The sequence below is a fragment of the Eschrichtius robustus genome, chromosome 2 (assembly GCF_028021215.1).
Source record: "Eschrichtius robustus isolate mEscRob2 chromosome 2, mEscRob2.pri, whole genome shotgun sequence".
Taxonomy (NCBI): domain Eukaryota; kingdom Metazoa; phylum Chordata; class Mammalia; order Artiodactyla; family Eschrichtiidae; genus Eschrichtius; species Eschrichtius robustus.
The window spans coordinates 76041423-76058713 of record NC_090825.1 but is presented as its reverse complement, the minus strand read 5'-3'; the positions used below and the strand labels follow the sequence as shown (position 1 = coordinate 76058713).

At 32.8% G+C, this 17291-nt stretch overlaps 1 protein-coding gene across 1 annotated transcript in view; it reads right to left on the bottom strand.

Moving 5' to 3' along the window:
- Window positions 1–1225: 1225 nt before the first annotated feature.
- SLF1 (SMC5-SMC6 complex localization factor 1) overlaps window positions 1226–17291 on the bottom strand; it is a 60336-nt gene continuing 44270 nt past the window's right edge. Inside the window, exons 15-21 of the mRNA XM_068533837.1 lie at window positions 16014–16161; window positions 9456–9601; window positions 8328–8491; window positions 7408–7541; window positions 5399–5491; window positions 4808–4990; window positions 1226–2167 (exon numbers count right to left, since the gene is read on the bottom strand). Coding sequence (XP_068389938.1) covers window positions 1686–2167; window positions 4808–4990; window positions 5399–5491; window positions 7408–7541; window positions 8328–8491; window positions 9456–9601; window positions 16014–16161 — 1350 coding nt within the window. The 3' untranslated portion in view covers window positions 1226–1685. The remainder of the gene's footprint in view (window positions 2168–4807; window positions 4991–5398; window positions 5492–7407; window positions 7542–8327; window positions 8492–9455; window positions 9602–16013; window positions 16162–17291) is intronic.

The window sequence follows — 17291 nt, the reverse complement described above, 5'->3', positions numbered from 1 at the left end:
AGAAAACTACTTTTTCTTAGCAGTTAATTATCTACTTTTTCTTAGCAGTTAATTATCTCATTAACTTAGAATTATTAGCAACTTAAGAAATGACTAAATGATTCGTTATAACTAAAAAGAGGAGTTAAGAATGCAAAAGGAAGTCACGTTTATTAAGTGCCATATAAGGTGAACGGCTAATAACTTAATTCTATCATGACCAAGATACCTGGTGTTATTTCCACTTGACAGGTAAGAAAACCAAAGCTCAGAAAGGAACTTGCTTTGTAATTCAGTTAGTAAGAAATTACACAAGGATTTGAAACTATGTCTGTCTGATGTCGAAGTCTATGTTTTTATTAGTTTACCAAGCAAATGTTATTCCACATGCCTTCACAAGTGACGTAAAGTGGCTACTCTTTGGAATAAAAATGTTCTTACACATCATCTGGGGAAGCGCTTTACTCTCTATGAGCATTATAATGTTCCTTAGTCATGTTTTCTCTGATATTTTGGCAAGTATCAATAAATATCAAAAGAGAGTTGTATGACGTCACATTTGAAGGCTAACTAGAAACGACTAATACTTCTTAACAGTATGTGTAAAAAATTACTGATTTAAAAATGTAGGAAAAAAACTTGACTTTTATTCAGAGCTGATAAACTAATGTAGCAATTTTTAGTTTAGACTGTAAACCCAGTAATAAGACTCTCAGCATTTGTATCCTGCTAAAAGATCTATTTCCAAAATAAAACTAAAGTGTGCTTCTTTGGCAGATTAATTGCTGTGAGATCATCACTTTAGCAACATAAAATCGAAATGGAAGTTCTAATATTTCTTTTCCAGCTGTATCACAATGTAACTTATTCCCACTAGTAAAGCAACTCCAGTTTCAAAAGTAATTATTATCCATATCCTTTAAGTTTTACTACAAATTACTATTAGGAAAAACTGCAAATTGAAATGTTACTACTCTGTAAATTCATACTGTACATTAAGATTTTAGATAATCTCAAATCCTTTATTTTGTTGTCATTTATAATCTTAATATTTAATAAAACATTATGAAGCAAAATGTTTTCACTTACAGAATAGTGGTTACATGGAGTAAAAAAACACTTTCTATAGGAACTGCTAAAATAAAATAGATCAAGGGATCAAACTATTAGCACATTTACTAAATTTAAAAACCAAAAGAATATATTATTGTGAATTGTGAAATGTTTATTTTAGAAACACATAAAACTGAGTATTTTATTCCAACAGCCTACAGAGAAGAAACAGGGAGCTACATGTTTATAGGTGCACATTTGCATGAATATTCTTGCCATGATGCTAAGACCCAGAACACCTACAAGAGAGGACATTACATTTTGATTTGAAAAAATATTTAAATTAAAAAATTTTACATGTACAATATAAATAAATAATATGACTTTTAGAACAAAAAATAATAACGATTAATAAAAGCAATGTATATCAAACAAAACTAATTTTTACTTTTGAGTTAAATTCTACACACTGGAAAAAGAAGCCTATACTATAGCTTTGGATAAGTTCTTTAAGTGCTTTTAAGATTCAGCAAGGCTGCAAATTCTGTCAATAAATAAATGAAATTATAATTGTTAATAAGCTATGAAGTCCCTAATAAATGACAAAGCAAGCTGAGCAGGTTTAGAAAGCTGACCCATATTTTCTGGCATCATCATGAAAACTCAGTGACCGACCGACACATCATTTCCAATGTCACCAATAAGGCCTCAGTGTGTACTCCAGGACACGCTTGTAAATTCTCAGGGAGTTCCTTAAGAATATTTGGGAGTTTCTGCAATGTCTTTATATTTCTAGCATAAAGATCCAATAACCAGTCAGTACGAGCACTAGTGGTTTCCTTATAATTCTGACAAGGTATAAGCAGCTCATTTAGATGAGTTAATCCTCTGAAAGCTAAGAAGAGCTCTGAAGACAAACCAAAAACTGAACAAAAATTTAGCAACATCCTACTAAGTAAAAATGAGCCAAATTCAAGTTGCTGGTGGTAAAAATGTTTCTCTGCTTGTGCATGAAAGTTCTCCACTGTATCTTCTATTTTTGTGATAGCAAATAGTTCTTCCTTGACTTGAGATGATACCACATAATCCAAGGGCAATTCCCCCTTAGAGTTCCTCTGCTGCAGAAGCACTGGGCCTGTGAAAAAGAACATGCAAAATGTTAAGAGCTAAACATTCTTATTTTGGCAGTGTAACAGCCATTTTCTCTCTCCTTTTTTCCCCAAAGGATCCAGGGCTCAGTTTACAGTCATATTTTGTAGTAATTCATATTGACATAATTAACTGGCTCTATATACTAACTGACTAATAAAGGTGCATTAGAAAAAAAAAAATCTAGTCAATTGCCTAATCAGGTTTGCTTAAAAGCACATGCCTTAGTTCAATAAATAACATATATGGTTATAAATTAAAAAAAAAAAAACTTTGATAAAACTTTATAAGTTGTCATCTTCAAATAAGAATATCAGTGTTCCTGGAGGAAATTTAAAAAAATACATTTACCTTAAATTCTGTGTAAAAGCCTTAAAGGTATTTCATAATATCACCAAGCGGAAAAAGTACTGACCCTTCCATTGCTAATAGGCAATGGTAGCAGTGCAGACTGCAAAACTTTGCCCAGACACAGAACACGTTTTTCATTATCCTTGCTTACGTTCAATTTTTAGTATAGGTAACTGATTCACAAAAAGTAAATATTACCTGCTCTGGGACAAACTCAGATTTCATCCATCTATGCTAGCTACACCCATCTAACCATCTACTAAGAAAGTACTGAAGATACAGTTTATCCCCTGGGTAGTTAAGGATGATATGAGAGGGGCAAAATAACAATGACTCAGTATTTGGTCACACAGGAAAGTACAGGAGTACTTCGCACCTCTGCCAGTCAAGTCCTATAATTATTTATGTACTTTGCCATAAAAATGTTATAAGGGATATAAAGGTTTGAGTACTAGCAGACATAATCAGAAGATTCTACCATACAACACAGATCTTATTGTCAGAGAGATTACAGATCATAGCTGCTAAAACTCTTAATGATGAATCTGATGAGACACATGTAGTGGCCTAGATATAAAATGTATTTAATGTAAAAGATCAACCAGTAATGACATACGATTAATGTATAATTTATGGAAAAAATTCTAAATCAAAATTAGATTTATTTTCATTATGTTGATATTTCAAAAAAAATGTTTCAAGTTAATTCCTGTTTAAAAGAGAAAATACAACAAAATTATGAACACAAGATACCAAAAGTAAACAAAGGTTTTAGAAACATAATTTAAATTATTGCTCTCAATACTGAGCGACTCACAATGAAGAGATAATATAGTTTCTACAATGATGGTGTCAAACCATTTGACAGGTCCAAACTCAGATTATACCTAAGGCAAAGAGAAGTCTGGATGATGGCCGAAGGACCTTGATAAATGCAAATACAAGTAGATTTCCTCTCTTAGGACAAAGAACTCATCAATTTACTATTCTTCACCAAAGGTCCTAAAAAAATTCACATTGGTTAGTATAATGCCTTCTTCTTCTGAAGAGTTGGACTTAATACAATAATGGCTTTTCCATCACTTAGACCACTTGAAGCAAAGCCAAATATTGGCTTGGAATGTCACATACATAGTTAAGTAGAAAACTAAAACACTTAGGAGATGTAACAGTATGGTTTTGTAAACATATAATACTAAAAAAAGTATAAGAACTGAAAAATACATTGATTATGAAATGGTGTAAGTAAAACAGACACACTAAGGCCTTTAGGGGGCAGGAGAAGACTATAAATAACCAAACATGTTAAACTACCATGATATAGAGCCTTCCTCAGATAGATGACAGATAGATATAGATATATAGTAAAGAGATAGCTAAAGAAAATATGCTGTTTATTTTCATGCAGAATCAAATAGCTTTAATTACTGGATAAATAGACAACAGTATTTTTAGTACAAATAAAAGTAATAGGAAATTTATACAAATCTTTGTGTATTGTAAGCTAGTCATCACTTTTCCTTTGTTTTTCCTTTTAAAACGCAAATCAGTTTTGAACACTTTGATATAAAATTTATATTATTCAGTTCAGATATAAGAAGAATTTCACTGAGTTGGGGGGTGGAAAAAAGGGTTCTGAAAGCAGAGATCAGATAAGAAATCAGCAGAAAAAGCAGTAGATGAATATTAAGCTCAAGTTACTTCCATCACATACCCTCTGCACAACAGTTATTATCATTTGGAAATCCTCCTACTTAACTTATTAATTGACTACAAAATGTGAATGAAGAAAAGATATTATTCTAGGATGTCTTTTTTGTAGTCTATAAAGAAATGACTCATTAAAAAAAAGAATAATCATTAGCAGTTATATATAGGAAATGAAACAAGAATGAAAAACCCAAGTACTCACAATTGAACATTTACATCCATTTATTAATAAGCTTTCAGAAACGGCTGGTTTACAGACATTACACACTTTAAGTAAAAGGATTAATAATAAAAACCAACACACCCAATTCAAAATACACTCTCGTAACAAAGGTAAAAAGGCTTAATAATACAATAAATAAATACATGTTATGAAAAGGCTTTTATCCTCAGTAAATAAAAGGTGCTTACATTCTAGCAGACTTTTCATCTTTACTTTTTCATTAAAATGTAATAAAGGCATCTTTCCTTATAGTGCTTAAAATATAAAATACTTTCTACCTCTAAGGGATTCATCAAAAAACTGGATAATTTATCATAACCCATTTAGCATAAATGCACTCACCCCCATGCTGGAGTAGCAGCTTGCCAATTTCTACATGTCCGTTTGACAGTGCATCATGCAAAGGAGTCACCCCGTCCACTTGAGTGAGCAGATCTACCTCTGGACAACGTTGCAAAATTTCCTGGACACATACTGTGTTGCCATAGTTACAGGCTTCATGCAAAGGCGTCCAGCCAGCATTGTCTAAATTAGAAATCAAGGCAAATTTTAAAACAGCAAAAGTAGGACTTTTGGTAGTGAAGTATTGATATTCTACTTCCCTTATCAGTGTGACTTTCCAAGTGCCTCATATACAAATAGAATGCTTTGATAAAAATGCCTAGGGTGTAATCATATTTCTAACTGTAAAAAATAAATTAAAAACTATTTTAAAATATTGATGTTGGGATCTGATCAAAATATAGATGTCAAAAAATGGTTGTACACTATTATACATCAATATGTGATGAATTTCTTGGTTTTGCTACTAGCAATACTTTAAAGATATGTTAGGTAAATATACTTAAATGATTTTTCTTAATGTTGAAATTAAACTATTTAATATCACAAATATTAAGACATTGAATTAGACAACAAAGATTTAAAACTTACCTTTAACATTGATGTCTATTCCTGGCATAGAGAGAAGAAGAATCAATTTCTCCACTTGGTTATTTATGCAAGCTCTATGGAGGGCTGTTTCTCCTGCCATAAAAAATTAATAGATTATTCCAGAGAAGACAAGATATCAACTAAAGAAAATAATCAAAGGGCATGAACTAGGAGATCTGGCCCCATGCCAGAAAATTATTTATTGAGTTTTCCTTTTGACTGGTTTAAACATCTCTCACATTAAAAAAAAGAGGGGGGAGGGAACCCCACCAATCCATAGAGCCTCTCTGTTCTATCAGCAATTCAGCAATGAAATTCTACTAAAGGTTTCATACAGGCATTGTCTCCCCCTAGTTCAAGGTTTGAAGTTTCAATCCTGCTATAAAACCCTCAAATGATCAGAGAACACCAAATATACTGGGTTTTGCAGCAATAAAAGTTTAAAGTGCAATTGCCCTCTCTTAAATTTATTCATGAACCTACGTTAAATGTATGGCTCTTTTTTATACAGCATTTATAGCTTAATTCAAATGAATGTTTCTGGCTAAGCATGAGTGCCTCTACACACTCAAGTGTAATTCAGAACTTCAAATCCATTAACAGATGGTTTGCTGCTTCTCAATAGGCTGTCTGGCTTGGCTACAGCAGCACAGAGAAGGAGAAATGGGGGAATCTTAATATAAACACACACACACGCACACGCACATGCACACACACGAAAAAAATCCCTAGTACCATTTAAAGCTGAACAAGAATGACAAATAGAATGGCAAAGTCTTTTCTAGGAGGGGTGCAGTTAGTGCCTGCTGCCTAAAATTGAATACATCCCTCTCTGCTGTAAGCAAGATTAATAAGATATAAGTGATAATTTGAGGTAAGGGGAATTTAAAAAAACATAATAACTGCTTTGAAAGCAAATGAAATACATACTGAATCAAACTCTTTCCTGCTATAAAATACTAAGTAGCACATTTTTCCAGTGTTCAGTTTTACAGATTATCTCTGTAACTTCTACCAAAACATTTCTTTAACAAGCATTGAAAAGCTTTCGAAGTTTTTCTCTACTATTTCTCAATTCTCTTCCTCCCTCCAGTTCCTTCTGCTGTTCAGCTTAAAGCCATTCATACTCATTTTACTTTCTGACACAACAAACAAAGAAAAAGGACACTGTTTTGTGAAGTTAATATCTGAGTACACATTTAATACATTTTTCATATTTTGAGCCAAACGGGCACTTATTTTGAATTTGTGATACGCTATTATAAACTCATCTCATGTTGAAAGATGATGAAAGCTTGGTGCCATAATGATAATATTTGTATTAAAAACATGATATAGCTCATAAACAAGAGACTTAGCAATTTACTTTGGCCAGATACAGACTCTTGGAAGTAATTTATAATTTTGAGTTAAGGGGTACCTAAGTAAAAGAAGTGCCAGAGTGAATTATTACAACACTATTCTTGTTACTCCATCCCTTTAGGTACTTAGGTTCCAGTATAGTTAGAACCAAAAGCCAAGCACATTTCATAGTCTGGGCTCAATGCCTGGAAGAAAAGAGTCCATATGCTTAACACAGCTATGTAACATAGCCTACTTCTCTTTCTTTGTTCACAAAACGTCTAGGACTGAAAGAGATGAAGACTGAATTATACTTTCAAATCACAAGACACTGATCCTAAGCAGCACAGGTTGAGGTGGAATAGAAAAGTAAGGCAGGCAAGTCTGGAATGAGCTCAACATAAGCTACACAGTGTTTAATATTTGAAAAGGCAGGTGGAGAAAAGAAGGGAGGAATACTCTATTACACCAGGTATTAAACACTTTATTTTTTTTTTTTTGTATAAATGGCTGTTCACAAAAATAATATGCTCTCCAGGAACGTATTTCCTGGACCTAGTCCAATATTTAAGTTCAAGCATTCATCAGGGCCAGTGTGTAAAACTTGCAAATACTGACTACAACCAGGAAAAGTTCCTAGCATAAATTAATTTAGACATTTGGAATACCTTTTAAATTAGTCTTGTGAAAATTTATCTTTGTAACTAAAGAGGGGCAATTCTCCTTGGAACACGACAATTCTCCTTCTGACTTCTTTTTCAATCTTTTTAATGATGAGGAACATTTAGCAAGATTCAGCTCTCTGAAAAGAAAGTAAGACATAATGAAAGCTTGTTTCTCACCAAGGCGTAGAAGCACAAATTATATGGTGAGTTAAAAAAAAAAAACAAAAAACTAGCCTTCTTTTAATTTAAACCCCCTTATTCATTCAAATCTTTCCTGCTTTCTATTTTTATATTTATTTCAACTGTACAGACACAAATTTTATGCATTAATTTTCATTTTATTACCCTTGCACCCAACAGCCCACTGAAAAGTTTATGAATATTGAATGTCCAGTAAAGCAGACGAGACCAAGTAAACCATATTTGGCAGAGAGACTAAAGCAAACTGCTAAGATCAAAATGCAGGCCCCTACTCCCTATTCTTATGTTCATATTCTAATCCTATCCTCTTCTTCCTAAAAAGATTTCAGGTTTTCTGAATTTTATATAGCATACTTTTAGAGGAGGTTTCTCATTTGGGGAGAGCTATTGTAACAACTCAGAGTATCTCACATGGCGATGCATTCTGAAATCCCATCTATATTATACACAAGTAGTAATTTAAATCACAAGGCAAAAATTGTGTGGAACAATAATTTGATGAGTTTTATTTCTTTTGAAAAAGACTTAATAGAAAGAAAGTGTGTACCTTGAATTAAAGAAAGTGAAAATGTTGATCATGTGCATTTATAGGTATAAAACTGAGTTTTCTGCTATCAGTATAATTCAGACAACATCTCAGATAAAGATACAGTTCAAGAAATGCCTAAGAAGAAGAGCTGCACTCGAAAACAAAGCATAGTTGGTATATAAGCATCACTTACGGTAACTCTGGCAGCCCTTCAACTTGTTTCTGTTTAGCACCATTCAGCATTATTAAAGCCCTCTGAGATTCAAAGCAAGGCCGCGGTCCTATTTTCTTTGGTATCTGCATCTTTCCAGTCCCATGCACACCAGTTTTCCCCAAAGCTGGCAAATAGGAATATACCTGTTGCAAAATAATATTATATTGCTTTCTCAACTACAAAAACCTGGAAACAGTAAAAAGAAATTACTTGATTCATTTCACCATTAAATTTAGTTATATTTTCTTGGTTTCATCACTATGGTTGCCACCCTATCTCATATGAACATGCTAAAATATTAAGAAAGCTGCTAGTTCCATGTCATTAAGTCAATATGACATACACAAGAAAAATGCCTTCTTCAAAATAATTAGTTTTTTGAATTCAAATTTGACACTCATTTAGGAAAGTTCTTTTGATGAATCTTATGCCCAAATTGTTATAATTAGCCTATTTTTAGTATTTATGGTTTAAGTACAACTGGTATTTTGTCATTTCCATTTTGGTAATGTCTTCCTTCAACAGAAAAGAAGTCTGGAACAAACGGAATGAGGAGCGCAAAAGTACTGAAGACAAGGATTGTTGCAAACAGTATTCGCCCAATCTGACCAATTATTAACAAGCATATTTCTCATTTGTTGAAGAAACTGCTGGAGATATTAGATATCAATAATGGCTAAAGATAGCCAAGATAAAACTGGAAAACCTTGGATCAAATCAAGTTTATATGTGTATATACATAGGATAACTGGAATAACCTTTGGCATCATTTGCAAATTTTGCTTTTTAAATACCATTAAATACTATGTAGAATGTTTCTGGATCAAGGTCTTTCCAAAATAATAATCTTACGTACTGTGGCAAGTGATATAAAGATTCTTGTATAATTATTCTGTTACCAATTCTTAATTACTCTCAAGTAATTAAAATTTCTATTCACTAATTATTCCATTTTGAGGAAGAAAACTACCTGCTTTTATATATGTTTGAAAGATTTATGATTAATATGCTCTGTCCATTTATTAGAATAACTAAGAATATTTAAAAAATTGAATTAATAAACTTACTTCTTAAAAATTAAAAGAACTAAAATAGAGTGGTGCTTACCATTTTCTGAAGAGAGAGTGGCTCAGAAGAAATACTAATGGAACTCTGTAAACACAACTTTTTAAAGACTGCCTCTGCAACAAACATTTGAAGCCAGGAGGAGGAAAAGGAACAAATAAAAATCTCTAATTCCTGTGAAGAAAAGTCTATAGAAAACAAGAGAAGTAAATATAGTTATTGCTACACCTTATAAAATTTCTTTCTATAGACTATTTCCTTCATGGACTTTATTCATTCAAACAATGATTCCTATACCAGTAAGATTCACCCACATAATTTTAAACCACAAAAAACAGATAATATTCCTATTCCTTGCCCTTCAAGAGAAATTTTTATGGCACATGTTCTCACATTTGAAACAATCATTACTTTTTATTATTTTAAATAAAAGGCTTGAAATTTTATATATATGTATATATACACACATGAATGGATAGATGATATATGAATAGATAGACAGACATGGACTTTTATCACTATACTTTCCAATTAATGTTAAAGATCTCTTCCCACAATAGGGCTGTGTCTTTGGAAAACTGGTACTTGGTTTTTAAATGGGCACACATGTATTTAATTTGCACTGATCAGTCTTGAGCTGATAGGAAGACATTTTTCCCCGACAACATCCATGAATCCTATCACTGCAGAGAAGGAGGAAAGGTAAAGAAGAGGGATAACGTAAGACACGAGAATGCATAAGAATTTCCTTAGAAGTCTGCACCCACTGTATTATACCAAGTGGAGGAGAGGAGTATAATTTTAAATGACAAAACAAACAAACAACAAACACACCAACAGTCTCAAATCTCTTCATTCTAAAATCCTCAAGTTCTCCAATAATATGGAAATACATAAATATATACATGAATTGAAAGTGATAAAGGACTGAAGTGACTATTTCCCTTGTAAATTTAATGTTATGATTTCTCTATTAATACTCTCTGCTTAAGTAACAGAATGGATAATACACTGGAATGGTAAAGAATAAACAATCAATCAATAGAATACTAAAAAAGCTAAAATTAAGCAAAACAGGATGAAAAAAGTTGATATACAATAAGGCAGATTAAAATTAACTACAAATAATGGAAGAATAAAGAATTAGAAAAAGTCAATAAGATTAGCAAAATAACATAACAGGTCAAAATACATTTTAAAAGTTGGACAGAATAATAAACTTAATAGCAGTATAAAGCTTAAATTTGAAGTCTTTACTCAGGAGCTGAGTTCCCTTGGCTGAGCAGACTTCACAGACACCCAGTGAAATCCTGTCCTTCTCAGATGCCTTCCCAAAAGGCTAAGGCCTCTGGTGTCCTTGCAGTCCTTGCCTGACTTTCAATGAGGGAAGGAGAGTTGGGGTGGGATGGGGGTGGGGTGTGGAGAAGAACAACAGTTTAAGGAGGAATTTTGCCCCTGGGAACATTTGGCAATTTGTGGTTGTCACAACTGGGGAGAGAAGTATACTGGCAACCAGTAGGCAAAGGCCAGGCATGCTACCAACTGTCCTACAATTCACAGTTCACAGGACAGCCCCTCAGAATAAAGAATTATCTGGTCCCAAACATAAACAGTGGCCAGGCTAAGAAAGAAACTGCCTGGACTAAAGAGATCTGAGGTTCTTGCTTGTGGCAGACTGCCATATGGGCAAATGGCTCCAGTCAGATGTTAAATAGACCCACCTAGCCCCACACAGACATATGGTTGCTGAATTCAAACAATCCTGTCCAAATATGGCCTCAACAGAGATATAATTTATAAGAATTGGAAACAAGAAAGGAGTTATTTACAACTTTTTGTTACAACTACTTACAACCTACTAGGCTGCTAGTATTATCTGAAACTATGCAAGCAACAAACTGAAGGATGAGCAGCAAAAGATCTTTTCAATATTAAATCTCTAGTTATACACATTAAAAAAAAGCACATCTATCATCACAGACTTTACTACAACCAACTGATCTTACGTATCAACTCTAAGCAGAGGCAAAAGCAAAGCAGAAATAACTTGTACTGTACAGTTCAAAAGCAACGAGCCCACAGTGGAACTTCTAAATGGAGTTATTCACCTAGAAATAACATTTGGTAGCTTTAAAGATATAGCAAATACAAACTATAATGGATCCACATATGACCAGGTAACACACACTTGAAGGGAATGATCAATAAGAGATGAACAAGAGAACTTAAGAAACTTAACCCCTGACTGACATGTACACACTGCTCTATTTAAAATGGATAACCAACAAGGACCTAGTGTAGAGCACAGGGAACTCTGCTCAATATTATGTAACAACCTAAATGGGAAGAGAATTTGAAAAATAATAGATACATGTACATGTAAAACTGAATCACTTTGCTGTACACCTGAAACTAATACAACATTGTTACTCAACTAGACTCTAACATAAAATAAAAAGTTAAACCAAAAAAAAAAAAAAAAAAAGAAAGAAAGAAACTTAACCCCTGGACTTTAAGACCTTCAATGGCAGGATCATTTTTATTGCCCTCACAGCTAGTAGGTTAGTAGCTTGCACAGAATAAACATTTAGTACTTAATAGATAAATGAAGGAATGACTGGCAGATAGCAATAACTGGAGAGCCAAGCCAGGATGATCTTTTTTAAAAAAGTTACTTAGATCATGCCACTCCCTTTTAAAAATGGTTTCTAACCCCTAAATAGGGCTTAGAAGTTCCTGCTCAAGCTCCTCTACTACTTTTTTTGGCTTTACTGTGGCCACTCTTCTCCTTGCTGCTTGTCATCAGCCAGGCATCAAAAGACTTCAAACAGGCCCAACTCTTTCCTATCTCCGAGTTTTAGTACATGTTGTGTCTTCTGAATGGAATACATTTCCCTGACTCTGCCAAACTCCTACTTATCCTTCAGGTTTTGCTCTCCATGACCACTCTACATAAAATAAGTTCATCCACCTCAACACCTAGTTTTTCTTATTTGGAGCACTTAGCATTTTAAAATATGTATTTACATTAACTTAATTACAGTCTGCCTCTCCCACCGAAAGCTCCAAAAAGGCAAGGATCATATTTTGTTTCCCTCTTCCACTGTATATGAAGTGTTTAGCTCAATGCCTGGTAGAATGCCAATAAAAATTTGTTGAACAAATGAAGGCAACAGAAACATTTTGATTGAGATGATTAGTCAAATTATAAAAGTGTATATTTTTGGAAAAGGTCTGAAGCATGGAGAGGGATTAAAATAGACAGTAAAAAAAAAAAGCCAATAAAGGTTTGGAAAAACTCTCAGGAAAAGATAATGACATAGCCTGAGAAAGGCAAAGGAAGCTTTATTAAAGTTCTCTAAAGATGTGAAAAATATTATAGTAAATTCTGATGACATGTTTTCTTCCCAGTGAAAACAGGAGCAGAAATAAACTGAAGTTAAGGATTGACAAACTATGTCTTGCTGCCTATTTTTATGAATAAAGTTTTACTGGAACACAGCCATGTTGATTTATGTACTGTGTATCACTGCTTTCTTAGGGCAGAGTTGAGTAGTTGGGACAGAGATGGTAGAGCTGAAAAGCTAAAAATATTTACTATCTTGTATTTTATCAAAAAAAGTTTGTCAACCCCTATTTTAAGCCAATACATCAGGAATTTCAATTAGGCACAAAAAAGAAATTTCAGATCTTGATGCTAAAATATAGAAGGGGATATAAGGAAACTCTTTCTGTTCAAAGTGTTTAGAAACAAGAGAGAATGGCATCTATGTGGGACTGCTGGACATGAGATCTGATGGAAACAAGAAAGAATTTTACTTATCTACTGAAATATCTTCTGCCATAATTTTCTACAAAACAATTAACAACTAACAACAATTTTACTAAACTAAAATTAATTCAATAGATCTGAATCTGAGTAGTATCACAATATGTATTTTATACTTTTGGACTAGAAAAAACCCAAAACTTCATTTGTCATAAATGAGAAAGATGGACCAATATCTTCAGCTGGAAGCTATATAACAGCCAAATTATAACATCTTTACTAATGACTTAGGAAAAGCAAATAATAGTTTAACTGAGCTGAAGAATAATGCAAAGACATGGTCAAACAAACAAACATACAAACTATGGAGTATCTACAGAGAAAAAGAAATGGTTCTCAATCAAAAGAGCAAAATATTGACCAAAAGGACATTATTAGAACACCTGGTTCACTTGTAGGGATGAGTGTATTATTCTACAAGCTCTGTATTATACAGTTTAACTTTGCATATTAGCTGTAGAAAAGCTACTGCTCTCTTAAGGATAAACTATTCACTTGATTTCTATCTCTTGACAAAGGCTTAAAATCAAGATGTACTAACAAAAATTTAGGAAGATTATTAATTTGAACCATTTTTAGATACGTATGTTAAATTTTTAAAACTGCCTATCTATGGCTTAATTGGAAGCCTAAGAAACCAATTGTGTGTGCCTTGAGAAGAGAAAGGAAAGGCTTAAACACACATTTCAAATGGGGATATAGTTTAAATCTCTTGTAGTTTTGAATATTAGTGATCAAACATATTGAGAGCAAAGTAATCACTCAGTCTGTCGACAGGATTACAATGGTAACATTAAAGTCTAATTTTAGCTTAAGTCAGTCACAGGCTCAAATTTGTTGAGTTGAAACTTGTGAAAACTGGGAGTAACTGGATAACAATGCCTTGCTTTAAAGTGAAGGGACATTCGATTATGATTAAAGAAAGCATTAAAGCTGATGCATAACATGTAGTAGAACCTTGTTAACACAAGGCTCATTATTTCATGCATTTGGCTAAGATAAGTTATATTTCCCTAGAGGTAACCAATACACACTGGAAACAACACATGTAAATACACTGATAGTCTGTAAAGGCACTGCTAATTCTATCCTGGGATCCCCAAACTCAAAGAAGTTTCATTATGGAATGAAAACAGGGAATCCTTTTAGCTGAATATTTAGTTCCCATGCTAGCAAATAATGCCAGAATTCTGCTGTTTCTAAAATGGAAAAAAAGGAAAAAAAAAAGATCTAGTAGGAATGGTGGGAAAGAAATGATAAGAAAGGGTTCTGAAGGAAGATTGAATTTGAGCTAAGAAATGTTAAAAAGTCATGGAACAAAGGACAGCTACTTCACAAAAGGAACAGTAATCACCCTTCAGCTCAATGAAAAAGAAAGAGGAAAAAAAGAAGATAAAATGCTTTAGATAAAAATCTTCTAACTTCAGTACTATAAAAAGAGACCTCTCTTTGCAGAGGGCATCATCGAATAAATCGTGAACCCAGTTAGAGCCTGGATTTCTATTCTAGAATCTCTCTTCAAAGTATTAAAGTGATCGACAGCATATTCAAGAACTTTTTCTTTTATATAAAACCAAGATGCAATGAAACACATGTGTAACAAAACAGAATACTTACTTAGCAGTCTAAAATATTTTTAAGTATATAAAAATCATCTTTTATATTTGAGAGGCACAAAAGTTCACTTGCTTTAAAATATGTTCATTTTAGAAATTTAGGAAGGAAGGAAAGAAAAGAAGAAAGGGAGGGAAGAAGGAAATGGTTCATAGGGCCCTAAACTGGCTTTGAAGTGTAAGAATGTACATAAACGTTAATAACACTGTAATAACTTTGTATGTGGACAGATGGTTACTAGACTTATGGTGGTGATCATTTCCTAATGTATGCAAATGTCAAATCATGTAGTACACCTGAAACATAATATTGCACATCAACTATATTAAAAAAAAAAGAATGTACACATAAAATCTTATAGAAGCCTGGAGACCCAAAAGAGTTAGGTAGAACCTTTCATAAGGTAAGCATGTGAAGATGAGTTCTGTCATCATATTGCTTAAATAATATTCCTATTACTTTAGAGGAAACTTTAAAATTAGATAACGCAGGGGGGAGGAAGAGTGAGAAAATTATACATTTGTATTACTTTTATTTGCTTCATCCATGCTAATTTGTTAGATCGCCAGACTCAATGGAAAATAAATATGGCAGCTTTTTGTTATATAATACGAAAAATTACACAGCAACAGGTACAGGGGGAAAATGTTTTAACCAGTGATATAGCCGAAGTTAATCCAAGTGGCTTTATAACATAGTAAGTATTCTGATCCAAAGATTTTCATTTTTTAATACCGTTAAGTATTTATGCAGGAAGAGACCTACAAACTGTTCATATGGCGCAGACAACATCACAGACAGATAATGCTTTCTAGGTGAACGATTAGAAGTATTAAAGGTACTGAAAATAGTTTCTACCATGTGAGATTCTAAAACACCAAACATAAAAAAGCAAATCTATCTCTTCAATGAAAAGAGAATAAACTGATTTTAAATTTGTCTAAGTATTTACTTTCACAGAACGGCTTAATTTTAATTTTTTGTTGTAGGATTAAGGAAAACATTAATAACATTATATATAAATATATAATAATTTATTTCCATGTACTATTTTCCATGCTATAATATTAAATTTTTATGAAAGCATCAAAATACTATTCTTGAATAATAAATGATGTGTGCGGGGAAGAAGGCTCATGTAACATAGACACACTTACCATCACATGAAAGGGAAACGTAACTTCCTAAGTCATCAGACATGTGTCGCATCACGTTTCTACCCATCTTAAGACCAAGGACAATCCAATAATCTATTGCTGCTCCAAGAATTCCAGTCAATAAGTAAGCTAGTTCATGTTTGAAGACCTAACATTGAGATCGAAAAAATATTACTAAAATATACTGAAATGTATTATTTCTATTATTTTGAATACTTGTTGAGGCAAAACATAGCTATTTAAAAAAACAGGGTATGCTAATGCCAAAAGGTATTCTTAAGAAACCTAGCAAACTAATTCCCTCTTTCCATTCTCTCCATCTCCTTCCTTCCCTCCTTCCTCCCCTGCTCTATATCTACATCTAAATCTGTATCTGTATGACAAAACAGTTAATAAAACAAATTTTCCAGGACTTATATACGGATAGCTTGTAACAAACTTTTAAGATAACTTTATCCAATGGTGTCAAGTGCTTTAGTCAGGCAATAATTCCATTAAAACAATGAGGAAGTATTTCTGTTAACAAGAATATATGACTATAAAAAAAGAGACAGATTTAGCCACCCCTACTATTTATGTATAAAATTAACCTTTACATTTCCCTAAATGGCATTCGCCAGAAAAAGACTTGAAAAACACAATGCATACAAGCTTTAACAAGCAAGATTGTATTGTTGTAAAAAAAAAAAAAAAAAAAAAAATCGGCTCATCAAATTTTAACTATTAAATTATATCAAATACCATTACCTAACTTAGAGGTATAGATATCAGTTTTAAAAGTATACATATTCTTTTATATCATCATTTCTATATTAACGTTATTAAACTACTGTAAGAAATACAGCAAGGCACACAAACCTTACTTACAATAAGCATGCTTCACACTGGTGTTTAAAAATATCTTTCTAATCCATAAACTATGAAGATGAAGAGGTGTGAAAATAATATTTTTAAACACCTTTGATTTAAACATAAACACTTTTCCACAATGACATTAAAACTAGTTGAAATTCTTACATTTTTGGTATTTGTTGTCTAGGCGTGTTGGATGTGTGAAAAAAATCACTAAATTAACAGTTGGGGAGAAGCCATGCGAAAGAGTTTTAATAAATGTTATGATATCCAAATAGATAACTGCTATGTTCTGCCCCATACTATACCTGATATGCGATTACTGACAGAGAAATCTCCAGCACTTTGAACCCTCAGTGACTATAGGATTTATTTCTCCTGCCCTCAGCAGACAAGGTTCTTATAGGTATGTACAGCATTTCATTA